The following is a 26693-nucleotide window of genomic DNA, read 5'->3' on the forward strand; positions in this document are numbered from 1 at the left end:
ATTTATTGGCAGAGACAGCCAGAAATCAAGACATATATGGAGAGAGAGAGAGAGAGAGAGAGAGAGAGACAGGGAATACCCGAAACATTGCTTCACCACTTGCAAAACTTTCCCCCTGCAGGTGGGGACCAGGGGCTCAAACCTGGGTCCTTGTGCACTGTAATGTGTGTGCTACACCAGGTGTGCCACCGCAGGCCCCATGCTACTTTCGAACTGCCAAATAGATGTTTTATTTGTTAATTTTTAAAAAAAGATTTATTTATGTTTATGTATTTATGAACAAGAGAGAGAACAAGAGCATCACTCTTGCATATGTGTTTTTGGGATCTAACTTTAGAACTCATGCCTCAGGATCTAAGACTTTATCCACTGGCTCCCAGGCCTAAACTGGTTTCAGTGAATGACCTCTTGAGCAGTAGTTTAAAGTCTATAACAATTTACTTAACACTTTCATTCATTAGAGAAATGGACGTTTTTAAAATATAAGACAATTATAGGATGATTAATGGAACCAAAAGAGAATTTAAGAGCCAAATGAAATGCATTTAACTGTATTTCAGGCTCCAGACCAATAGAAAATGCAGTATCACATCCTATTCTAATGTGTACATCTTAGAATGGTAACAGAAAAGGGAAGATTCAGGAGACAGTGTGTAGATTTTGCTCAAGGAATATAGCCTATGTGATTAGTTTCATTTAGTTGGTTGTTTAATAAGGGAAATAATGACTCTGAGGTGAAACAAACCAATCCTGGCTCTCTAAGACTGGCAAAGTGGCTGTAAAAGAGGCCTTTGACCCTGATTGTCCTGCGAGCATATGGAACTAGCTATTTCTCATACTTTCATTTTGCTCCCCCCATATAGTCTGGGACTACGTATTGAGTATGGGACTGTGGCTCTCCACCAGTTGCTCTTCAAGGGCTTGGAGGTGACACATAGTGCAGAAGCCTTGGGCATGTGGGTGGGGAAGAAGCGGCAGGAACCTGAGATAGAATGGCCTCTGTCAAGTGGCCCTGTGGCAATTAGCTGGACCGAGCTCCCCGGGGCAGGTGTCGTGGCTTTCCTTGTACTAGTTGACAAAATCTGTCTATGAGAATATGGAGAGGACTGGTAGATGTAAATCTTTTGTCCTTTGCTGCTTGCCTGAAGTAGAAGTGACCTTTCTGAAGAGCTGATGCTTCTTTGCTGTTGAACTTAACAGCCAAGGATGTGTTGGCCAGGCTGGCACGCCAGCTAGAGCACATGTTACTGTGCATCAGGAATCCTGTTCAAGTCCCCCATCCCCATTGACCAGGGATGCTTCACAAGTGGTGGAGCAGTGCTGCATTTCCCCCCCTCCCTCCCTCTCACTCTCCCTTCCTTCCCCTCTGTTCCTTCACTCTCTATCTCTCACCCTCTATCAAAAGCAGAAAGAGGGAGTTGGGCTGTAGGGCAGCAGGTTAAGGGCACATGGCGTGAAGCCCAAGGACAGGCATAAGGATACTGGTTGGAGCCTCAGGTTCAAGCTCCCGGCTCCCCACATGCAGGGGAGTTGCTTCACAAATGGTGAAGAAGGTCCCCCTCTTTGTCTTCCCCTTCTCGCTCCAATTCTTTCTGTCCTATCCAACAATGATGACATCAACAACAGCAACAATAATATCTACAACAAAAACAACAACAAGAAGGACAACAAAAGGGATAAATAAATAAAAACAAAAAGGAGAAAGAAAAAACATGGCCACCAAGAAAGGTGGAGACGTGTAGGCAGTGAGCCCCAGTGCTATCCCCGGAGGTGAGATAAATAAATAAATAAATAAATAAATAAATAAATAAATAAATAAATACAATTTAGTGATGGAAATGTTGGTGACCTCAGATTTGATAATGTTTAGTGGAAGGCACTTTGAATGGTTTCAGCACTTCGTAGTTGAACAGTTTCGAACTGCATGCTGTCCATTAATCCTGCATGTGTCTGAACACTAGCAGATGAGTAACTCCTGCTTGGACTTTCCCAACACTTCTTACCCTCGAGTGCATCATTCCTTAGGGTCATAAAAACTCAGTCAGTGGATTAAGTGCACATAGCATGAAGTGCAAGGACCCACTCAAGGATCCCAGTTGGAGCCCCCAGACCCCCTACCTGTAGGGGGGTCGCTTCATAAGCATGAAGCAGGTCTTGCAGGTATCTGTCTCTCTCTCCTTCTCTCTATCTACTCAGCCCTCTCAGTTTCTCTCTGTCCTATCAGAAAAAAAAAAAGGCCCAGATTTCACAGTTCTCTGAATGGTGGTGATGTTGCCAGGCAGAATTCATAGCTAAAATAGGCAAGAGCTACCTTTTCCCTATCCTAGAAACACTACTCCAAGGGAGGGAGGCGGATCGACTTTCTCAAGGATGACCAGAACAGAAATGTGAGTAAGCAAGAAAGTCAAGCCCACGTGTCCTTCTAGTGTACAATAAGAGGACTGTGAAGGAGTTGATAGAGACTGGAATTCTTATTTTCCTGTGGCCATTTTATAATTAATCTCACTTGTGTTACTCAGCAGCTAGAATCTGGGGCATCCTCTGTGTGTACTAGGGGGATGGGGGAGTATGGACAACACTGAACTATAAGATTATAAAAAGCTGATGTTTTCTTACCTGATGAAGAATCTTTGTTATGTTACGTTTGTCTTCTGATGTAGCATTTGAGCTTTTGCTCACAGTGCTGAGAAATCTGTGGATGAGTGAATAGCCCATAACTTCTTTATCCAGGCATCTGTAGATGGATGTTTAAGTTGCTTCCAGATTTGGGCTCTTGTGAATAACATCGGCATGCCTTTTTATACTTGGGGAAGCTCACTAGGAAGTGAGAGTTCTCTGGTTTACCTAAGTTCTGCATCTATCCTTTCAGTGAGAGATGCCTCAGTTCATGAGTGAAGTGAAAGGGGGCTTCACACTGTCTCCTGGCACCTTTCCCACTGTGACAGCCAGGCACAAAGATCAGCTCAGTGGAGGCCTGCCCTGTGGTGGCAGCTGCTCTGCACAGTCTATGGCTGGATACTGATGGCTCTGGACTTTGAGAAAACCCTCATCTGGCAGTGACCCTCAAGCTTCGGCCCTGATGCTTGGAATACATGCTCCTGTCTCCAGGATTTTCCTGCCCGTTCTTGAAAGATATAGGTCTCAGACACTCTGGTTTTAACAGAGTGTTTTGGCAGGCCCTTGTTAGGCTTTATTGTGCCTGTGTGACTGTAGTGGACCTCTGTCCTTCTTCCTCACTCCCTCCTCCGCTCTCCCCAGGGCCTTCAGGGCACAGTCCACACTCTGCCTTCTTGAGTCTTAGCACAGTCACCAGCACCTCAATTTTCTCTCTTGTTCTAGCTGTCTCTGAATATTCATGACCCACATATGTCTTTGGGGGAAACCTGTGTCTACAGCACCTTCTCTGTAAATTTATAAAGCACATCCCATAGAAAGCTTCTTGGATATTGCACCAAAGTAAAATACTCTGGGGTGGGGGGAGTGTTTAGGTCCTGGAACATGATGGTAGAGGAGGATCTGGGGGGGTAGACTGTTATGTAGAAAACTGAGAAATGTTACACATGTACCAACTGCTGTATTTTACTGTCAACTATAAACCATTAATCCTCCTAATGAAGAAAAAATTAAATTAAAAAAGAAAAGAACGGAAAAAACTTTTTGGGATTAGGGACTGACACACCAGGTTGAGCACACACAGTACCATACACAAGGAACTGGGTTCAAGCCCCCTGGTCCCCACCTGCAAGGGAGAAGCTTTCCAAGTTGCGAAGCACTGCTGGAGGTCTCTCCCTCTCCCTATCCTTCTACCTCTTCCTCTTCCTCTTCCTCCCCACTTCCTCTCCTCTACACCTCCCCTCCCTTCCCTCTCTTCTCTCTCCTCCCTTCCCCCATTTCTCCCTCTTCTAATGTGAATCTCTGTCTGTGGCAGCCCAGGAGGTGGTACACTGGATCACTGGACTTACAAACATGAAGTCCCAAGTTTAATTCCTGGTATCACATGTGTCAGAGGTGATACTCTGGTTCTCTCTACCTTCTCTTTATTAAAAATATATAAATATGGGTCGGGGTAGGTAGCATAATGGTTATGCAAAAAGACTCTCATGCCTGAGGCTCCGAAATCCCAGGTTCAATCCCCCACACAACCATCAGGCAGAGCTGAGCAGTGCTCTGGTAAAAAAATTTTTTAAAAATTAAAAAATGTATATATACATACACACACATACACACCCCATACTATCTCATATGAAGGAAAGAAAAATGAATTTTTAAATCAGAGTTGATTTGTGCTTATTTTCTGTCTGTTTTTGGCAACTTTCCAGCAGTGTGAGAAGTGCAGGTCTTGGCTTACCAGAGCCAGCTTGACAGGGGCCCTGACTTGGTTTGTTTCTGTGTTTACAGTGGTATCATGAGACCTGGCCTCAACGCAATCCTGGGACCCACAGGTGGAGGCAAATCTTCGTGAGTATGGCAGAGAGCAGATGTCTGCTTTTCCTCTGCTGCTGTAATGTTCTTTTTTCATACTGAGCAAAATATTTCTTTTTAAATATTTTATTAATTTATTGTATAGAGACAAGGAGAAACTGAGAGAAGAAGTGGATACAGAAGAATAGAAAAAGTGAGATATGGAAGAATAAGAAAATAAGAATAGAAAAAGTGGGATACAAAAGAATAGAAAAAGAGAGACACTTAGAGCACTGATTTACTGACTGTGAAGCTTCTTCCCCACTGCAGGTGGGACCTGGAGGCTCAAACTTGGGTCCTTGCTTGTCATAATAGTAATATTCACAACCAACTGGGTGAACCACCACCAGTTCCCATAATGTTCTTTTGAAGCTCTGTTTACACAATCAAGTGTTGAGCATTTGTTGTATGTCCACTCTGGTTCTGGGAAGGCTTACTAGGTCAACTTAACAAGCAGGATAAGGTCACTGGCTCTTAGGTTTGAGCTAGCAGGAAGGAAAGGAGTGAGGTGAATTTATTTTTAGTTTTCTTAAACAGAGCACTGGTGAGCTCTGCTTATGGTGGTGCCTGGACTTGAACCTGGAACCTCAGTGCCACAGACATAAGAGTCTTTAAAAAACAAAATTATTGGGAGTCAGGCTGTAGTGCAGTGGGTTAAGCACAGGTGGTGCATAAGCATCCCGGATCGAGCCCTGGCACCCACCTGCAGGGAACTTTCTTCACAAGCAGTGAAACAGGTCTGCAGGTGTCTATCTTTCTCTCCCCCTCTCTGCCTTCCCCCTCCTCTCTCCATTTCTCTCTGTCCTATCCAACAACAATGCCAACAATAATAAATACAACAATAAAACAACAAGGGCAACAAAAAGGAATAAATAAAATAAATATTAAAAAAAATTCCCGCCAGGGTTATTGCTGGGGCTCGGTGCCTGCACTATCAATCCATCACTCTCAGAGGCCAATGTTTCCATTTATTTATTCATTTATTTATTTATCTTTCTGTGTTATTTGAGAGAAATTGAAAAGAGAGAAATTGAAAGGGGAGGAGGATAGGAAGGCAGAGAGAGAGAGAGAGACCTCCACCTACAGACCTGCTTTACTGCTTGTGAAATGCCCCCGCCCCCCGTAGGTGGGGAGGGGGATTCAAACCCTGGTCCTTGTGCATGGTAATGTGTGCACACAGCCAGGTGCGTGCCACTGTCTGACCCCAGGCATAATAATCTTTTCATAATTGTGATGCTATTTTCTGGGGCCTCTGAATGGGCTAAAATGAAGTGAAAGTCAGAAAGCAGGAAGGACCCCTTTAGGGGTGTGGGGAGGGGGCGTTCAGCAGTGCCTTGCCTACTTAAATTCTAGCTTTGTTATTGCATGCATTTATTTAAAAAAACAATTTTCCATAGATATTCTTAGTGAAAGCAGGGATTTCTTGAGTGAACTTTGTAGTTTGAGTAGAGTTTGGATTCTGAGTAGCTTCTGCCTAGCTGGAGAGCTGAAGTCATGTCACCTGCTTCACAGGTTGTTAGACATCTTGGCTGCAAGGAAGGATCCCAGGGGTTTATCTGGGGATGTGCTGATCAATGGAGGACCTCGGCCAGCCAACTTCAAGTGCATCTCAGGCTATGTGGTGCAAGTAGGTATCTCTGGGTTAGCAGCTTGGAGTGCCCTGCCTGCCTGCTGTCTTTGTGTCTTCTCTCCTCCTCTTATTCTGCTCCTCCTCCTCTCCTTGCCTCCCTCCTTTTCTTTGATCAGCACTATGAAGTGAGGGCTTGGGGCTGTTTTGTTACCATCAGCTGCCAGTCCCTACCTGCAGGGTGAAGTTTCACAAGCATTCCTACAAGTCTCTCTATATCTCTGTCTCTGTATTTATCTTTATCTCTGTCTCCATCTCTATCTCTTTGTTCCCTCTCAGTTTCTCTCTGTCTCTGTCCAAAAAGAGAGAGAGAAGGATAGCATATCATTGCTTTGTCAATCCACAGAGCTCCTCTGAACCCTGGTGCTCTGATGAAGTGGTAGGGCTCAATCCAAGGCCTCCCACATAGCAAGACATGCTCTGTTGGGTGAGGGATTTTCTTTTTTTCTTTCTTTCTTTTTTTAATCTTTATTTTTATTTATTGGATAGAGACAGCCAGAAATCAAGAGGGAAGGGCGTAATAGAGAGGGTGTAATAGAGAAACCCTGGCAGCACTGCTTCACCACTTGTGAAGCTTTCCCCATGCATGTGGAGACCAGGGGCTTGAACCTGGGTCCTTGTGCACTGTCACCTGTGCACTCAGCCAGGTGTGCCCCCACCCGCCCCTCTGGGTGAGGGATTTTCTAGACCCTCATTCCTTTTTCTTTCCATGGGCAAGTGCCCTGAATGATGTTTAGTACACTTTTAATTGGTTACTGGCTTTCTTCCTCCCCACCCCTCCCCCAATCACTTTATTGGGAGGGTTAATGCCTTACAGTACAGATGCTGACACATGGGTACAAAGCCACATCTCCCCTTGGTAGGTGTCTATAAAATGCTCACCCCCCCCCCCCAACTTAGGTTTTTTCTCACCATCAAGCTCTAGGACTGCAAAGTCCTCTCTGTCCCTCCCCTCTCCTCCTGATTCCCCTCCTCATCCTCTACCAGAGTGTTGGTGCAATATGCCACACCCTGTCCAACTTTCAGTTTGTGGTTTCTTTTCTGCTCTTGATTAAGTTCCATCTATGAGGGTGATCATCCTGTATCCTTCCTTCTCTTTTTGGTTTGCATCACTTAACGTCATGCTTTTGGGTCCCATCCAGAAAGTAGGGTTGACTTCATGACTGCTTATAGTTGAATAGTAGACCCCTGCCTTCCCATACTCTCCCATAAATGAAAAGGGAGAATCTGGAATAGAACTTTTGTAGGCGCACTGACTTCAATTCTGGTCATCACTATCATTCCAAGAAGATAGTACTATTGTGCTTTTTTTTTTTTTTTTTAATCCTGCCATCGCCTTTTCTTCCCAATTAAAAAATGTTTCTGCAGATGGCTGCAAGAAGCAACCTGGAAAGATCTGCTAGTAACCCCCCTCATTCCCTGCAGATGAGGAGCAGACATTCCTGTTTGTTGTAGCTGTGTGCCCATGGAGTTACTGTCACTTATATAGTTGCAGATTCATCCTTCCCTGGAACTTAACGACGGCTGGATCATTTCTGTGGGTGGAGTTACATGTTCCTAAAGAATGCTGAAAAAAGATCTCGGATGTCTTGTTAAACCTTGACTTTTCACTTTCAGGATGATGTTGTGATGGGAACTTTGACTGTGAGAGAGAATCTACAGTTCTCAGCAGCCCTCCGGCTGCCCACAACGATGGACAGCCGGGAAAAGAATGAACGGATCGATAAGATCATTAAAGAGCTGGGCCTGGACAAAGTGGCCGATTCTAAGGTAACGTGGAAAGAACTGATGGTATCATAGACTAAACCCAGCATCTTCCCTCGAGAGTAGTTTACCTCCTTTTTTTTTTTTTTTTAAAAAAAGGAAATATTTGTTTTATATTAATTAATTAATTTATTTGCCACTAGAACCTCGTGCTGGTGCTGTGAAGCCACTGCTCTCAGTGGCCTTTGATTTTACTTTTTTTCCAGATAGAATAGAGAGAAATTGAAAGACGATGGGGAGATAGAGAAAAGGAGAGAAAGATAGATACCTGCAGACTTACTTTCTCACTCATGAAACAGCCCCCCTGCAGGTGGGCAGCAGGGGCTTGAACCCGGGTCCTTGCACTTGGTAGTATGTATGTTTAACCATGTGTGCCACTGCCTGCCCCCTATTTTATTTTGTTTATTTGTTTTCTGGATGAAGACAGAGAATCTGAGAGGGAAGTAGGAGATGGAGAGGGAGGGAGAGAGGAAAAGAGAGATGCTTGCAATACTGTTTCACTAATTGTGAAGCTACCCGTTAGGTGGGACTGGGGGCTTGAACCCACGCATGTCCTTGAGCATGGTAACACGTGCTGTCTCAGGTGCATCAACATCTCCCACCCTTGGTATAGCTCTTGTTCCAGAAGGTTTCGGCACTACTTGTGGTCAAAAGTGATTGCTATCTGTAATGGCAAGAAATATTTCTATTTGTGTTCTCTGAATGTGAAAATTAACCAGGAACTAAATCTGAAAGTGACTCAGTTCTGCAAATAAATTATGGTCAGGTGACCTAGTGGCAAAAGTGTTCTTGGCAATGAACGTGCAACATTTTCTTTCCCTGTGACTTGAACTCTGTCCCCCACTTGGCTCAAGTTTCAGCCCACATCTTCCCACAAATTTTCCTTCTGCCTGTTCTCTTTTTTGTTCTCCTTTTTTAAAAAACATTTATTTATTTATTCCCTTTTGTTGCCCTTGTTTTATTGTTGTAGTGATTATTGTTGTTATTGATGTCATTGTTGTTGGATAGGACAGAGAGAAATGGATAGAGGAGAGGAAGACAGAGAGGGGGAGAGAAAGACAGACACCTGCAGACCTGCTTCACTGCTTGTGAAGCGACTCCCTGGTAGGTGAACCTGGATCCTTAAGCTGCTCCTTGTTGTGCTTTGCGCCGCCTGCACTTAACTCTCTGTGCTACTGCCCAACTCCCATTCTGCCTGTTTTCTTTATCCTTTCACCTCTTCTCCCTCCAGGAGTCTTTGTTCCATTAGTTTTGGAACATAATTCTAGAATTGCTAACTGATGAATACCCAAGGGTTCTTTCTCTGTATGTTTCAGTGTGTAATTCTGCCCAGATTTGTGCTTTATGTAGCTTCCAAGTTGTTTTTCTTTTCTTTTTTAAAAACAATTTTATTAGTGATTTTATAATGATTAACAAGATTATGAAATAATAGGGGTACAGTTCCACAGAGTTTCATGACCAGTCCCCTTCATTAGAACTTCCCTCTGGGAGTATGAGCCAACACTTTATCCAATGCACCACTTCCTGGACCACACTGCCTTAAGTTCTATGCTTGGATTTTCAGGAAGAGTAAGTTGGTGAGATTGCTGCCTACTAGATAAAATGGCTTGATTGCTAATTCCATTCACCTAGCTCTCACTATTGTTACTATTTATTCTTTGGGATACCTTTTTTTTTTTTTTTTTTTTTTTTTTTTAGCAAAGCAGGAAACATTGATTAAAGTGAAAGTAAGGATCAGTCATTATGTCCTGGAACCTCACCTCCCCAGAGCCTTACCCCACTAGGGAAAGATAAAACAGGCTGGGGGTATGCCTGCCAATGCCTGTGTCCAGAGGAGAAGCAGTTATAGAAGCCAGAACTTCTACCTTCTGCACCCCAAAAACAGTCTTGATCCATACTCCCAGTGGGGGAGAAGTGATTGGAGAAAAAGGATAAGAAGCCTCTGAACTGCAGCTCCATGCAGTACCTGGGGAGAGAGGAAGAAGGAGGGAGGAACATTTGACTGTAGTAATAGTGTCATGTGTGGCTTGGGGAGGGGAGGGGAGAAGACTGGACCTGGAAAAAAAGGGTCAATTACGTACAAGTGTAGACAGTTTAGAAGATGATAGTTAACCCATATCTGTAACCTTGGAAGAACCACTGTGGTTTGCAATGGAGGGACTGGATGCAAGTCTTGCATTCTGCCACTGAGCCATCTCTCTGGCTATTTAGTTATTTATTTGTCAGCTTATTTGCATATTTATTTAGTTATTAACATGATAAAAGAATCAGAACATTACTCTGGTACATGCAGTGCTGGGGATTTTATTTTTATTTTTTATTTTTTATTTTTAGATAAAGACAGGGGATTAGAGAGCTAGACAGACCACAGCACCAAAGCTCTCTGCAGTGGGGACCAGGCTCTAACCTAGGTCGCACACCTGGCAGAGCAGCACACTATCCAAGGGAGCTATTTAGTTTTCTTTGTTTGACTTTTAAATCTTAGTTTTAGTGAGGGGAAAGAGAGGGGGGCATAGAAAGAGACACACCAAGAAAGACCAGAGCACTGCTCAGTCTGGCTTTTGACGGTGCTAGGGATTGAACCTGGGCCATTGGATTTTCAGGCATGAAAGCCTTTCGGCAGAACCATTGTGCTCTCTTGCCAGCCCTTCAAATGAGCTATTTCTTTATTTTTATTTATAAAATGGAAATATTGAGAAGACCACAGGATAAGAGAGGTAACAGCTCCACATAATTCCCACCAGCAGCACTCCACATCCAGTCTCTCCCCAGATGAGCTAGTTCATGGGCTCTGGACCTCATGGTTCTGAGTCCAATGCTTTGGCCACTGAGCCACCAGCCATTACTGATAATAACGATAATAATATTGCTGTCCTAGGTTGGAACTCAGTTTATCCGCGGGGTGTCTGGGGGAGAAAGAAAAAGGACGAGTATCGGAATGGAGCTGATCACGGACCCGTCCATCCTCTTCCTGGATGAGCCCACCACGGGCCTGGACTCCAGCACGGCCAGTGCTGTCCTCCTGCTCCTGAAGAGGTTGGTGCTCTGGGGACATTGCTCCAGCCTTCCTTCAGCATGTGGTGACCTGCCTGCCCTGGACTTGCTGTCACTCATGGCACAGGACACTCAGCTGCCAACACACCTATCCAAACTCTCTTCTTTCTTGGAGGGAAACGCTCAGTGAACAGATGTTAAATGTTTCCAGGAAACTTGAGCAGGGAACTGTGTAGGGGCAGGTGGCCATGGTGGCAGTGCACATAGGTGTGGATGAACTTTCTTTTTTTATTTTTAATTTCTGTATTGGGGAATTAATGTTATACATTCACCATTAAATACAATAGTTTGTACATGCATAACATTTCCCAGTTTTCCATATAACAATAGAAGCCCACTAGGTCTTCTGTCATCCTTCTTGGATCTGTTTTCTCCCCACCCACCCACCCTAGAGTCTTTTACTTTGGTGCAATATGCCAACTCCAGTTCAGGTTCTACTTGTGTTTTCTCTTCTCATCTTATTTTTCAACTTCTGCCTGAGAGTGAGATCATCCCATATACATCCTTCTGTTTCTGACTTATTTCACTTAACATGCATTTTTCCACGTCCATCCAAGATCAGCTGAAAATGGTGAAGTCACCATTTTTTATAGCTGAGTAGTATTCCATTATATATATATATATATATATATATATATATATATATATATATATATATATACATATATATCACAACTTGCTCAGCCACTCATCTGTTCTTGGGCACCTGGGTTGCTTCTAGGCTTTGGCTATTACAAATTGTGTGGCCAAGAACATATGTGTACACAAATCTTTTTGGATAGGTGTGTTAGGTTCCTTAGTATATATCCCCAGGAGAGGAATTGCAGGATCATAGGGTAAGTCCATTTCTAGCCATCTGAGAGTTCTCCAGGCTGTTCTGCATAGAGGTTGGAACAATTGACATTCCCACCAGCAGTGCTGGAGGGTTCCTTTTACCCCACACCCTTTGCAACATTTGCTGCTGTTACCTTTTCTGATGTATGACATTCTCACAGGAGTGAAGTGGTATCTCATTGTTGTCTTTATTTGCATTTCTCTGACAATCAGAGACTTGGAGCATTATTTCTTGTGTTTCTCAGCCTTTTGGATCTCTTCTGTTGTGAATATTCTGTCCATGTCCTCTCCCATTGTTGGATGGGGTTATTTGTTTTCTTGTTGTTGAGACTTGCATGTTCTTTATATATGTTGGTTATTAAACTCTTGTCTGATATATGGCATGAAACGATCGTCTCCCATTCTGTGACTCTTACTAATCCTTTGTTGATTGTTAAGTGTTAGTTTAATTCCACTGTGGTCTGAGAAGACTCTTGGGATGATTTCAATGTTCTTGAATTTGCTGTTGCTGTCTTTGTGTCTTTGTGACCCAACATATGGTCTATCCTTGAGAATGACCCATGTGGACTTGAGTAAAATGTGTGTTACAGTTTCTTGGGATGAATGGCTCTGAAAATGTCCAAAGTTCTTGTTTTTCTACCTCCTCATTTAGCTCCCTCATGTCTTTATTGATTTTCTGCCTGGATGATCTGTCAAGTTGACAGAATGGGATGTTGAAGTCCCCTACTATGACTGTGTTGCTGTTAATTCATTGCTGTAGCTCTTTCAGTATATGTTTGATGTATTTAGATGACTTCTAATTGGGTGCATAGATGTTAATAATTGTTAGGTCCTCTTGATTGACTGTTCCACTGAGCATTAAGTAGTGTCCATCCCTATCTTTTGTAATTTTATTTTTTAAAGTCAATCATGTCAGATATGATAATACCTGTTCCTGCCCTTTTTGTGGCCTGGCCTATTTATTTTAATTAACTCTTTTTTTGCAACCATGGTTTTTACTAGGGCTCAGTGCCTTCACAACTCCACTGCTCTTAGCAGTCATTTTATTTTTTTCATTTTCCTCATCTGCCTTTTTGCTAGAGGATGAGAGACAGACTAGAGACACCTGCAACACTGCTCTACTCATTAAAGAAGACATGTATGATATTTATTATTTTAAAGAGAGAGAGAGGGAAGGAGAAAGAGAAAGTGAGAGAGAACCAGAGCATCACTCTGACGCATGCAGTGCCAGCAAGTGAACTAGGGACCTCATGCTGGAGAGTCCAGCTCAGTATCTACAGTGCCACTTCTCGGGATGCAGGAAGCTGTCTTTACTAATTATCTGCATTCCTAATTGATTCAGACAGCCAGCTGAGCACACTTTGAATGATAATAGCCTTGGCTCTCTTGCTGGTTAAGATGAGAAGCCAGCTAGAGAAAATCAACTTGCTGTGGTAGAATGATCTAGAGGCAGCAGTGAAGTGTTCTGTGAGCACGTGCAGGTCTTGTTCAGTGACTTGTATTTTCCCTTCTAATGTAGGATGTCGAGACAGGGACGGACCATCATCTTCTCCATCCACCAGCCTCGCTACTCCATCTTCAAGTTGTTCGACAGCCTCACGTTACTGGCCTCAGGAAGACTCATGTTCCATGGGCCAGCTCAGGAGGCCTTGGGCTACTTTGAGACAGCTGGTATGGTGGGCTTTCTCTTCCAGAATGAGCCTCACTCTTAGAATCCTCAGAGAGCAGAGAGGGTTGGTAGGAGGGTTGTTTGGTCTTTGACCTTCCCGGTTATGTTTGGTCAGTTGTGACAAAATTCCAGCTTGTGTATTTTGCTTTGTTCTGTTTTGTTAACTAGAGCACCACTTAGTGCTGGCTGTTGGGAATTGAACCTGGGACCGTTGGAATGCCAGTCCTGCCTCTAGATAGTACTCCCATAGTGCTGTCTCCTTAGCCAGAGGCTAGACATTTGATTTACTTTCCAGCTTTGGGTTGCTAATTCTTCTTCTTTCCTGTCCTGGTTGTGCATGCATTATTATGAATGCATTCTTTTAGGCCGCTTCCCAATTCTGGGGACTTTTTCCTTCCTTTTACTTAATTTTTTTTTTCATATATATTTTTTATACTGGATTACTGCTCAGCCCTGGCTTATGGTGGTTGGGGAATTGAACCTGGACCTCATGTCATGCATGAGACTCATTTGTATAAATACTATGTTATTTTCCCCAACTTCTCCTCCTCCCCCCTTTTTTCTTTTTCTTTCTTTGTTTTCTTTTTCTTCTTTTTTTTAGAGACAGAAAGGCAGAGAAAAAGACAGTGAAAGAGTCTACAGAACTGAAACTTCCTTCAGTATGGTGGAGGCCTGGATCAAATCCTGTTGCGCACATGGCAATGCAACGCACTATCCACGTGAGCTATTGTGCCAACCTCTCCCATCTTCTTCTAGCATTTGCCCTTCTTCCGTAGCCAGTTAACAGTGTCAGGTTGAGCCTGATGAAAAGTTTCGAGACCTCCTTTGAATCTGGAGAGGTGGCAGTCGTTGACTATGTGGGTCATAGTCTGTCTGCGTGAGTTCAGTGAACGAATCCAGGTCTTTGCCAGCTGAATGTTTTTGGGAAAGACCCAAGGCCCACAAGACATTTGTTTTCCTGATCACATACAGACCAGCCTTTTCCTTTTTTTTCTCCTTGACTGAGATTTTGGTCTACTTTGAAGAATCAAATTATGAGAGTTACTTAATTTTAATAATGTTAGAGTCACATGTAGCGCTGAAGAGGCTATGGATGCCTTCCCAGCCCACACAGAGGCTAATTGTGAGTATGACATCAGTGGCCTGGCATTTTTGGACAGCCTACTTTTATTTAAAATGGACAAATATGGCATTTTTAAAAAAATTTATTTATTAATGAGAAAGATAGGAGGAGAGAGAAAGAATCAGACATCAGTCTGATACATGTGCTGCCAGGGATCAAACTCAGGATGTCCTGCTTGAGAGTACAATTCTTTATCTACTATGCCACCTCCTGAACCAGCAAATGTTATAGTTTTTAAATAACTCAGACAGTCTGCTTCACTTTTAGAGATCACTGAAAATGGCTGTCAATAAGGCTTCATGGTTTAAGTATTCACCAGCTGTCTATCTTAATTTATTACATGTGATTTCTTCTATTTACATTGACAGGGGCTTGGGAAATAATATAGTGGTTATGCAAAAGATTTCCATGCCTGAGGCTTCCAGGTCCTAAGTTCAGTCTCCAGCACCACCATAAGCCAGAGCTGAACCATGCTCTGGTAAAAATAAATAAAGAGCTTTTAAAATAATAAAGTAAGGGGGCTGGGTGTTAGAACATTGGGGTAAGGACACATGGTGCAAAGCGCAAAGTCCTGTGTAAATATCCCAGTTCAAACCCCAGGTTTCAACATGCAGGGTGGGTAGCTTCACAGGTTGTGAAGCAAGTCTGCAGGTGTTTATCTTTCGCTCCCCCTCTGTGATTTCTCTCTGTACTATCCAACAAAAATGACAATTATAACAACAACAACAACAATAAACAACAAGGGCAACAAAGGGAAAAATATGGCCTTCAGGATCAGTGGCTTCAAACTGCAGGCACCAAGTCCCTGCGATAACCTTGGAGGCAATAAATACATAAATAAATAGATAAATAAATACATAAAGTAATGAGATACCCTGAGTCGAAGGAGGGCTTATATAACAGAGGTCTCCATTCAACCCATGATGCCATAATTAACTAGAGGTGGGTAGTTCTCTGTGGGAAGAAAAAAAAAAGATAGAGAGGAAGGAAGAAGGGAAAAGAGATAGAAGAGAAAAAGAGAGTAAGAAAACAGAGAGCGGGAGGCGAGAGAGGAAAAGGAAGAAAAGGAAAGGGAGGTCTTGTTTAGTTGGAACAGAAGCAAATGGCAGCTAAGAAATAAGGGGCTGGGTGGTGGTGCACTGGTTGAGTGCACACATTACTGTGTGCAAGGACCTGGGTTCAGTCCCCTGGTCCCCACCTGCAGGAGGAAAGCTTTGCAAATGGTGACACCTGCAGGTGTCTCTCTGTCTCTCTCCTGCTCTATCTCCCCTTCCTGATTGATTTCTGTCTGTCTCTATTCAATAAATAAAGATAATTTTAAAAAGGGAGAGAGAAAAAAATGAGATACAGAAGCAAAACAGTTCTCTTGGGTAGCGCGCTGCTCTGCCATGTGTGTGGTCCAGGTCGGAGCCTGGTCCCCCATTGCATTGGAGGAAGTTCTGGTGCTGGTTGCCTTTTCTTTTCCTTGTCTCTGGCTCTAGCAGTAATAGTCACCCAGGGTCACCAAAGTCCCAGTGACAGCAACAACCCAAAACAGTAAAAGCTGCAGCCCTACTTGAAGAGACTAGTCAAAGTCCTCGCAGCACCAATCCTCAACTACTGAGGTCTGTCAGTATTTCCTTTCAACTTTGGAAGTTACCAGATTCCAGTTTGAGAAATGTGACCTGAATGGTGAACGCAGTCCATCAATAAGTAAGGAACATGGCCTAGTAAACAGTTGCTCAATAATACTAATAACAACAATAGTAATACACATGTGAATTTTAGAGAACTTACAGAGTTATATTTTAAAATATCACTGGGCTGGGGAGACAGCATTATGATTAGGCAATAAAGACTCTCACACCTGAGACTCTGAGTTCCTAGGTTCATTCCTCAGGAAGAAATAGAGTCGGCTGGTAGTGCACTGGGTCAAGCACAGGTGGTACCAAGCTCAAGGACAGGCATAAGGATCCTGGTTAGGGCACCCGGATCCCCACCTACAGGGGAGTTGCTTCATAAGTGGTGAAGCAGGTCTGCAGGTGTCTATCTTTCTCCCTCTCTGTCTTTCCCTCCTGTCTCCATTTCTCTCTGTCCTATCCAACAACAACAGCATCAATAACAACAATAACGACAACAGTACAATAACAAGGGCAACAAAAGGGAGTAAATAAATATTAAAAAAAGAAAGAAAAAGAAATAGAAACCAACCAGGTGGTGCCTCACCCAATAAAAAGCTCCATGAGCAATGAAGCAGTATCAGATATCTTCCTGTCTCTCTGACTGTCTATCAAAAATAAAGGAGAGGGGAATAAAATGGCTACCAGGAACAGTGGAGTCATATAGGCAGTGAGCCCCAGTGATAACCCCGGGGCCAGAAAATATAAAAAGGGAAGAGGAGGATAATGGCAAATGGTGTCTCCATAGCCACAGCCCCAGCCTGCACCCTCATTGCCTACAATGCAGCGAATCCTGTTCCTTTCCTAGAAGATGAGGTTTGCAGAGCTGTGTTACCCTCTCTTGCAGGCTACCACTGTGAGGCTTACAACAACCCCGCAGATTTCTTCCTGGACGTGATCAACGGAGACTCCACAGCTGTGGCGCTGAACCAAGAGGAGGAGGCTGACGCAGGTAGGCAGGTCTGCTGGGCGCTCACTTTTCTTCAAAGTTACTCACTGTGTGTCTTCCTTTCTGTGAGGTACTGGGGCCTCTTGAGTGCACAGCACCACTCTCCTCACCCAACAACCCCCACTCACCCACACCACAGCATCCCCTCCACCATTTTTTCATGGTTTATTCTAGAGAGGGAGAGACAAGCAGAAAAGGAGAGGCAGACATGCTGCTTCTCTGTGGTGCTGGGCTTTGAACTCAAGGCCTTTCATATGGTAGGGTGCATGCTCTAGAGGGTGAGTGCAGTCCTAGTGCCCTTATAATCTTTGAAAGATCAATGTCCAGTGTAATTGGCTGAAGCGAGGTGATGTGGTAGCCCATCCAGTGCAGCTCTGGGGGTAGGAGAGGAGTTTATGGACGTCCACAAGCCAGTTAGCTATAGGCTAGTTTTCTCCTCTCCCATCACTCTTGGGGGAATTAAAATTTTTAAGACATTTTCTTATATCCCCATGAGAGGTGTCTGTGTACCAACTTAGATTTCCCTCCACTATGAACTGGGTCCCCAATGCCCTCTCTACCCCAACAACACCCCCCACCACCACTGCATCTCTGGAGGTGGTGCGGTGGATAAAGTGCTGGATCTCAGGCATCAGGTCCTGAGTTTAATTCCTGACATTGCACGTGCCAGAGTGATGCTCTGATTCTCTCTGTCCCCTCCCTGTCTCTCTTTTTCTCTCCCTTATCTCCCCCTCTCTCATTATTCATTTTAAGAAATAGAGTCCCTTGGCTCTGGTGCAGTAGACCACAGTCAGTCTTGCTTCCCCCCTGTGTTTTCTTTCTTTGTTTCTTAATTTCCACCCAAAAGTGAGATCATCCCATATGCATCCTTCTCCTTCTGCTTATCTTATGTCAACATGATTCGTTCAAGTTCCATCCAAGATGTTTTTCTTTTTAAGTATTTGTTCATTTTTATGGGGATTGTGAGGGGGGTGCCTGAACACCAGTCCGGCATGTTCAGTGTCAAGTACGGAAGCCGTAGCCTCACACATACAAGGCCTGTGCTCTGCCTGCTGAGCTACCTTCCCAGCTGCATTTCTATTTTCTGAATGTCTGACGCAATGATAGAATGAACTTTTTGTACTCAACTTTTGAATCAAGGCACTGGGAAAGAAAGGAGCTGCAGAAAAGTGAGTACATCTGCTGTTACTTAGCAGGTGAAGTGTTCCCTCTCTCCACAGCCAAGGACCTGACAGAAGCTCCCAAGAGAGACACATCAGTCGTCAAGAGGCTAGCTGAGTTCTACATCAGCTCCTCCTTTTTCAGAGACTCCCAGGCTGAGTTAGATCAGCTCTTAGAGGTCCCCCCAAAGAAGAACACAGCCTTCAATGAGGTCACCTATGCCACCTCCTTCTTTCACCAGCTCAAATGGGTTTCCAAGCGCTCCTTCAAAAACCTGCTGGGCAACCCCCAGGTGTCCATGGCCCAGGTGAGCTGCCCACTGCTAACTGTTCTGAGACTCCTGTCTGGTTGAGAGAAGACCCCCTCCTGGGTCTTCTGCTCATCTTCTATCCCTCCTTCTATTCATTCCTCCCCCTCCATTTGGGATGTAAGATATAAACAGAATTAGGTTTTTAATTTTGGAAAAATTTTTTTTTCTTTTTAGTATTTTTTAGGGACAAGCACTTTATTCAGAATTTTTATTGACTTAGATCTCTTGTAGGTGTAACTTCATTTTTGTCTTTTTAAAAATTTATTTTGGGAATCAGGTGGTGGCACACCTGGTTGAGGAACATGCTACAGTGTGCAAGGACCTGAGTTTGAGCCCCCAGTCCGCACCTGCGGGGGAAAAGCTTCACAAGTGGTGTAACAGTGCTGCAGGTGTCTCTCTGTCTCTCATCGTCTCTATCCCTCCCTTCCCTTTAGATTTCTGACTTTCTCTATCCAATCAACAAATAAAGATAATAAATTTTTTTTTTAAATGTATTTTATGTGGTCCGGGAGGTAGTGCAATGGATAAAGCACTGGATTCTCAAGAATGAGGTCCTGAGTTCAATCCCTGGCAGAGTGATATCTGGTTTTTTCTCTCTCTCCTCCTATCTTTATCATTAATAAATAAATGATTAAATAAATAAATAATATTTTTAAAAATTTATTTTATTATTGCTCAGCTCTGGCCTGGGGGTGTTGAGAATTGAACCTCAAAGTCTCAGGCATGGAAGTATTTAACCATTATCCTGTCTCTCTCCCTTAGATTTTGAAAAGGGGCTGATAGGATAGCTGAGAGGCCAGGAGGTGGCACACCTGGTTCAGCACACATGCTGCTGTGCACAATGTCTTGGGTTCGAGACCCCCGGACCCTACTGAAGCAGGTCTGCAGATGGCTCTTTCTCCCTCTCTATCCCCCCATTGCCTCTTGATTTCTGTCTCTATCCAATAAATACATATTTTAAAACTCTTAAAATAAAAAAAACTTAAAAAGAGAAAAGAGAAGGATCCAGTGGCAGCTGTTTGAGCTTAGGCAGGCTGCACAAGGTGTTGGTGTCAGGTGTCCCTTTGAGAGAGAAAGCAGTCACAGGCCCTGTAGGTTTGCAGCCATGGCTGCCTTCTGATACAGCAGTCCTCTTGGATGTTGGGATCTGAATTTCATATGTATTTATGCACTGGGCATGAAATAACATTCTTTTGGATTAGAAGGGGTTTTTTTTTCTCTTTATTTTATGAACAGAGGAGACATCACAACTCTTCTCTGATGTGTTAGGTACTTAGGAATTGAACCTGCATCCCCAGCCATGCAAAGCCTGTGCACTAGCCTCTGAGCCACCTCCATGGATGCTCCTTGCTGCCCTCTTCCTCCCTCCCTCCCTCTATCTTTCTTTCTTCCTCCACCAGTCATTAAAACTGGGAGAGCACTGGACTTCTGTGTCTCCGGTTCCCAGAATGATGCTCTGCCTTCTTTGTCTGTGTCTCAAGTGAAACTCTCTCATATGTAATAAATCAAATAAGTCTTTACAAATAACACAGTAAAAATTATCTTTGGCTCATGGACTGGACACCAGCAGACAGCAGGACAGGAGTGTGTGAGGGGCCCTGCTTGACCTGCAGGCCTCAGCCCCTGACCTTTGAGAGTTTCCTTCCAGTCTGGTATACAGACTTCACTGAAGTGTTCTAACTTGGGGCTCTTGTAATGTTTTACAGCTTCCTCCTGATAACATCTGCAGAGTCTTACAGCAGCACTTAGGGTTGAACTTCTCACTTACACTCTTTAGACTGCTTCTGATAGTGCCTTTCACCAAAGGCTGCACTTTCAAGACTTTGGAGTGAACAGGTTGTCTGTAAGAAACTGGGTGATCCTTCAGTGAGCCAGTCAGCTTCAAAAGCGCTGCTTTATCTTTGGGAGATCTGTTAGTTCCAGTAGTATATTTAACACTTGACAGTGGATTCTTTTTTACTTATTTTTTTAACTGTCATAAACACTGATCACAATCACCTTGAGAGCTATGGGCAAACACTTGTGACAAGGACAGATAATGCTTTTAGAGAATTTCTTGCTCCCACATATTTGGAGACAGACCAAACCCACGGACTCCACAGTTTCAAAATAGTGTTTCCTCCTAATGTGCCGTGTTAGGCTTAGTTTGCCTTTGCCTTTTCTTTTCCTTCCTTTATGCAAAAAACAAAACTGACAACAACAACAACACAGATACACCTTCTGAAACAGCATGACAAGATGGCTGATGGCTGGATTAATTGTTTTGTTGAAAATCTGAAGACTGACTTAAAATACTTTTAGAACCTTGAGGTCATAGGGAAACACCCTGTCATAATATTGATAGTTAAAGTAGGGTGTCAAGTTTGAGAACAAAAAAGCACATAATGTTCAGTTCATGAAGATTGAATATCCTCTTTTTAGCTGCCAGGGTTATCTCTGGGGCTTGGTGCCGGCACTATGAATCCACTGTTCCTGGAGGCCACCCCCCCTTCTATTTTATTTGCTAGGGCAGAGAGGAGTTGAGAAGGAGAGAAAAAGAAAATACTTCAACTACAGCACTGCTTCACTGCTCATGAAGCTTTTCCTCTACAGGTGGGGAACAGGGCTTGAACCAGGTCCTTATACATAGTAATATGTGTGCATAAGTGGGTGCCCCACCACCTGCCCCCATATGGTACTGGGGATATGCTTATAGTACGCAGCAAGGCACACGTCCCATATAGTGAGCTATATTCCAGCCAGTCTATTAGAAGTTGAGTGTGGGCCCAGCAAATCAGCTCACTTGGATAGTGTGCTGTTTTGCCATGTGCACAACCCTGGTTGGATAGAGCCCAGCCCCTGCTGCACTGAAGGAAGCTTCTGTGGTGTGATCTCTTTCACTGTCTGCTTTTTTTCTTTTGCTTCTATCTCCATCTAAAAAAAAGAAAAAATAGATGAAATGACTTATGAAAGTAGACAATTGCATGTTTGCACACATGCATGCTGATATAGTTAAGCTTTGTTTTGGAAGCTTGATCTGTTGAGAAATATAATTAGAATATGCCTAAATAGGGAGTTGGGCGGTAGTGCAGCGAGTTATGCGCATGCCATGCAAAGCGCAAGGATTGGTTAGGATCCTGGTTTGAGCCCCAGACTCCCCACCTGCAGGGGAGTTGCTTCACAGGTGGTGAAGCAGCTCTGCAGGTGTCTCTCTGTCTCTCTTTCTCTCTATCTCCATCTTCTCTCTCAATTTCTCTAATAACAAATAAATAAATAGAATATGCCTAAATATTAGATCTTCCTCCACACTTTTATTAATAAAGACTTCTCTCCTTACTTCCAGAAGTCTTTCTTTTCTTTTTCCCAGATAGAGGGTGAGAGACAGAGAGGTTTTTTTTGTTTGTTTTAGTTTCACAAGTAGTGGTGGTGAAGCACTCCTCCACTGCTTGTGGAATTCCCCTTTGCAAGTGCTCCCTCCATGTGATGACCAGGGACTTGAACCCAGGGCCTTGTAAATGTGAGCTCTAGCAGGTGAGTTAACTCCCAGCACCCCTTGTAAGAGGTGATTTTAACGTCAGCAAATGATGTTATTTCCACTTGGTAGGTACTCCCCACAAATATTTGTTTGCTTCTTTGTTTTGCTCCATGGACCCCAGGCCTTGCATTAATTTCATTCAGATAGAGGGAGAGATGCCACAGCACCAGAGCTTCTTCCAGTGCTGCAGCACCTCACACATAGCACAAGGGCCCCAGCCTTGGCCATGTGTGTGTGAGACACTCGCCCTACCAGGAGGCTCTCTCTCCAGCCCTCAGCTAGTCTTGTTGGACCATGGTCCTGTTTTTCTGCTTTGGTTTCCCTCATGACAGGCCACAGAGTGTTTCCATCCTGTTGAGCTGCTGTGGCACTGAGATGCTTCAGTGTTGGACTGTGAGGTCCCAGAGTGGGGTGATAGCATAGTGGTCACACAGAAAGACTTTAATGCCTGAGCATCAGAGGTCCAAATTTCAATCCCCAGAACTACCATAACCGGAATTGAGCAGTGTTCTGATAAACATAAAACAAAACTTGAACTGTGTGGTTTCTAAGCTAGATAATGAGATGTTTAGATGATTGTTTTTTTTTTCCCCTCAGTTTTTTAAAAAATTTATTTTATTTTATTTATTTATTCCCTTTGGTTGCCCTTGTTGTTTTATTGTTGTAGTTATTATTGATGTAGTTGTTGTTGGATAGGACAGAGAGAAATGGAGAGAGGAGGGGAAGACAGAGAGGGGGAGAGGAAGACAGACACCTGCAGACCTGCTTCACCGCCTGTGAAGGGACCTGCCTGCAGGTGGGGAGCCGGGGGCTCGAACAGGGATCCTGACGCCGGTCCTTGAGCTTAGCGCCACCTGTGCTTAACCCGCTGTGCTACAGCCCGACTCCCTAGATGATTGTTTTTTATGTGTGTTTTTTTTTTGGGGGGGTTGTTTGATTTTCTTCACCACCAGTGTTTTTGCTGGGGCTCAGTGTCTACAGGATTCCACCATTCCTGGTGCCCTATTTCCTTTTTTATTTTTTTATAGAGGCAGAGAGAGGGGAGGGAAGAGAGACCACCTGCTGTTTACGCACATATTAAATTTTTAAAAATATATTTAGTACTGTATACTTAACAAAGTGAAGTGCATCTAATACAAGGAAATAGACTGAACACATAAAGTAGGATTTCTTCCAGAGCAAGTCTGCATGATAGAATCCTTAGACTTTCTCACATGGAAGTATCTTTCACTGCCTGCTTGTGAGTCAGGAAAACAAAGGTGCTGCTTGCCCAGCCTGCTCAGAGCCATCAGATAGGCCCAGCAGGCAAGCTGGGTCAGAGGGCAAAGTCTCAGCAGTTGCCTTAAGAACTATTGGTCCTGGTTGCAGGGTGCAGTGAGGAGAGAAAGTGCAGGGTCCTGCTCTGGAGGTGGTGACTCTGCATTTTACAGGGAGCTGCAGGTGCTGCCAGGTCAGAGGAACCTGCCCCAGTTCATCCTGCTTCCTTATTGTGCACCATCCCATTGTTTCCATTCTTCTCTGGGTGCTCTAAAAGTGTTGCTTTTATTTATTTGCTTTGAATGCTAGGGGTAGAGAGATTTGGTTTTCACTTGAGTCCCTTAAAATATGAAATGACATGAGTTAGCCAGCACAAAGGTCAAGAGTTTAGGTCAAAAACTCTTGAGTCGCTTGTTTAAATGTTTTTCTTGTTTTGCCATCGCTTAACCAGATGCATCTCCTTTAACCCGGCCTCTTCTTTCTCCCCTTCAATTTTGATAGAAGGTGAGATACAGAGAGAAACTAAGAGCATGCTACATCACTGCTCTAACGCTCATGGAGCTTCCCCCACTGCAGGTGGGAACCAGGGCCTTGAACCTTGGTCCTTGCTCATGGTAATGTGTGCTCTCTACCTGGTGAGCCATCATCCAGCTCTATGGGCAGTTATTTTACTGCTCAAGCTGCTTCTCTGGGAATGTGCATTGCTCTGCTATTCAGTCTGCATTTCCAGGCCCAGATTCCTGCTCTGGACCCTGAACTGGCCAAGCCTAATGAAGGACTCAGGTGTGAGTCTTTCTCATCATTTTCTTACTGAGGGAAGGCTTACTTTATTGAAGTAAGCTTGGCTTACAGTAATATAAATGCTTTAGGTTCAGTTTCTCACCTCTTCAGAATGTGTTACTACACTTTACCCACCACCAGAATATCAGTATTCCTTCACCAAACCCCACTGGACTCCCACCACCCTCAAAACTCACCCCATTTCTCTTCAGTTTCTCCTAACCCCTAACCACCTCAGTTCTGCAGTCTGAATCCAGAAGCTTGTCTTCATTTGATTTAGCTGTTCCCAAGTTTTGTTTTCTTTAACCCCTTTGAATAAAATCCTTCATTGTTTTCCTACAAGTGTCCCTTGTAGGCTGGTTTTATGGTAGTGGATTCCTTTAGCTGTTATTTGTCTGAAAAGCTTCTCATTTCTCCTTTAATCTGATAACCTGACTGAATAGACTTTTAGTGAGTAGAAGTCTTTTCCATTCAAAATTTTGAATATATCCTTCCTTGTCTTTAGACTTCCTTCCTTCCTTCCTTCCTCCCTCCCTCCCTCCCTTCTTTCTTTCTTTCTTTCTTTCTTTCTTTCTTTCTTTCTTTCTTTCTTTCTTTCTCTCTCTCTCTCTCTCTCTCTCTCTTTCTTTCTTTCTTTCTTTTTTGCCTCCATGGTTTTCACTGGGGCTTTGTGCCAGCACTATGAATCCATTGCTCCTGGAGGACATTTTTCCCATTTTGTTGCCCTTGTGGTTATTGTTACTGTTATTGTTGTTATAGATGTTTTTGTTGGATAGGACAGACAGAAATGGAGAGAGGAGGGGAAGACAGAGAGGGGGAGAGAAAGATAGACACCTGCAGACCTGCTACCACTTGTGAGGCAACCCCCCTACAGATGGGGCGCTGGGGGTTTTAACCAGGTTCCTTACACCAATCCTTGCTCAGGTCCCTGCACTTTGCACCATGTGCACTTAACCCGCTGTGCTACTATCCAGCACTAAAAACCTCAGATTTTCTATTGTAAAATCAACTGATTTTCTTATAGAAGGTCCTGTATAAGTGAATCTGCATTATTATTACTACTACTATTACTATTGGATAGAGACATTGAGAGGGGAGAGGGAGATACAGAGAGAGAGAGATAGAGAGACACCTGCAGCCCTGCTTTACCATTCATGAGGCTTTCCCCCTGCAATGGGACCCAAGAGCTTTGACCAGGTCCTTGCTCACTGTAGTATGTGCACTTAACTAGATGTGCCACCCCCTGGCCCACTGCTTTTTTTTTTTCCTTTATGTTTTTCAAACTCTGTCATTATCTTTGCTCTTTTCCATTTTAATTATTATGTGCCTTGGTGAGCTTAGGTGTGAATTTATTTGGTTTGAATTTTTGCTTTGTTTTGTTTTTATAGCCGTATACATGATATTAATAAATGTCATGTTGAGTTTCAAGATTTAAGTAAAACTTTTAAGATTTTTGTTTACTTTCTGTAAAGATCTTTATTGCCATCTTCCTGGGACTGGTTGTGGGTGCCATCTTCTCCAGCCTGACAAATGATCCTGCAGGAATCCAGAACAGGTAGGTCCTTTTGGAACTTGATTTTGAGAATGTGCTGTAAGTTCTTCTAAACCTGAGAAAATCCATTAAGGATTTGGATTAACAAAATAAGAAAATTTCCTCTGCATCCCACCAAATTAAAAATGAAAAAAAAATAGCACAGAAAAGACAAAGACAAAAGAAATAACAGAAGAGAATTTTAATTGGAGACGTGTGCAGGAAAATGAACAGTGAATTGACAGCTGAAGGGAAGAGTTGTTGTGTATGTGCACATGGCAAAGCAGACTCCCTTCCAGGTGGGCTACCTCACAGGACCCTGATGCCCATTTTTACAGTGTATTTTTTTTATTGAGGTGTCGGAGTTCTCTATTACCCTCACATATATAATTAGCAAATATTTTCTGCCATTCTGTGGGTTTTTCTTTTGCTCTGTTGGTAGATTCCCTTGATGCACAAAATTTAAAATGTTGCTTAGTCCAATCTACCTCCTCTATGGCTTCTGCCCTTCAGTTAATTTTTTCTCTGGATCTTGAGTTGTTTGAGAAGGAAAGGTACTTGGGACTCACCTCTTAGCCACTGTTAGGTGGTTACCACTTAGTGTTAGTTTACCTCCTCTAGTTCCTGTGAGAGTATATCCATATCAAGTTAAAGAAAATGAAAAGACATGTTTAGAATTTAAGACCAAATCAATGGTTACAGGAGTGGAATGAAGGAGAAATAGATAGATAGATAGATAGATAGATAGATAGATAGATAGATAGATAGATAGATAGACTGAGCGCAAGAGTATATGTGTGCATGTGTGAGTGCAGGGCTTGTCCTGTGGGGAAGGATGGAATTTGGGAGATGGTTGTGAGCTGGATTTTATCAATAGACACTGACTGAGAATGATACATGCCTGAAACCTGTAGTGTCACTTCAGCACAAAATAAAGAGAAGAAATGTGTTTTTTTACAGTAAAGCTTTGTGTCAGGGTCTTGTCAACAGGAAAAACCAAA

General features: G+C 43.4%; 1 protein-coding gene across 1 annotated transcript in view; it reads left to right on the forward strand.

Moving 5' to 3' along the window:
• LOC103127540 (broad substrate specificity ATP-binding cassette transporter ABCG2-like) overlaps window positions 1-26693 on the forward strand; it is a 52226-nt gene that overhangs the window by 3607 nt on the left and 21926 nt on the right. Inside the window, exons 2-9 of the mRNA XM_060187790.1 lie at window positions 4399-4458; window positions 5974-6088; window positions 7706-7858; window positions 10731-10888; window positions 13260-13411; window positions 17038-17142; window positions 18360-18607; window positions 25634-25716. Coding sequence (XP_060043773.1) covers window positions 4399-4458; window positions 5974-6088; window positions 7706-7858; window positions 10731-10888; window positions 13260-13411; window positions 17038-17142; window positions 18360-18607; window positions 25634-25716 — 1074 coding nt within the window. The remainder of the gene's footprint in view (window positions 1-4398; window positions 4459-5973; window positions 6089-7705; window positions 7859-10730; window positions 10889-13259; window positions 13412-17037; window positions 17143-18359; window positions 18608-25633; window positions 25717-26693) is intronic.

This window comes from Erinaceus europaeus, chromosome 3 (assembly GCF_950295315.1).
Source record: "Erinaceus europaeus chromosome 3, mEriEur2.1, whole genome shotgun sequence".
Classification (NCBI taxonomy): Eukaryota; Metazoa; Chordata; class Mammalia; order Eulipotyphla; family Erinaceidae; genus Erinaceus; species Erinaceus europaeus.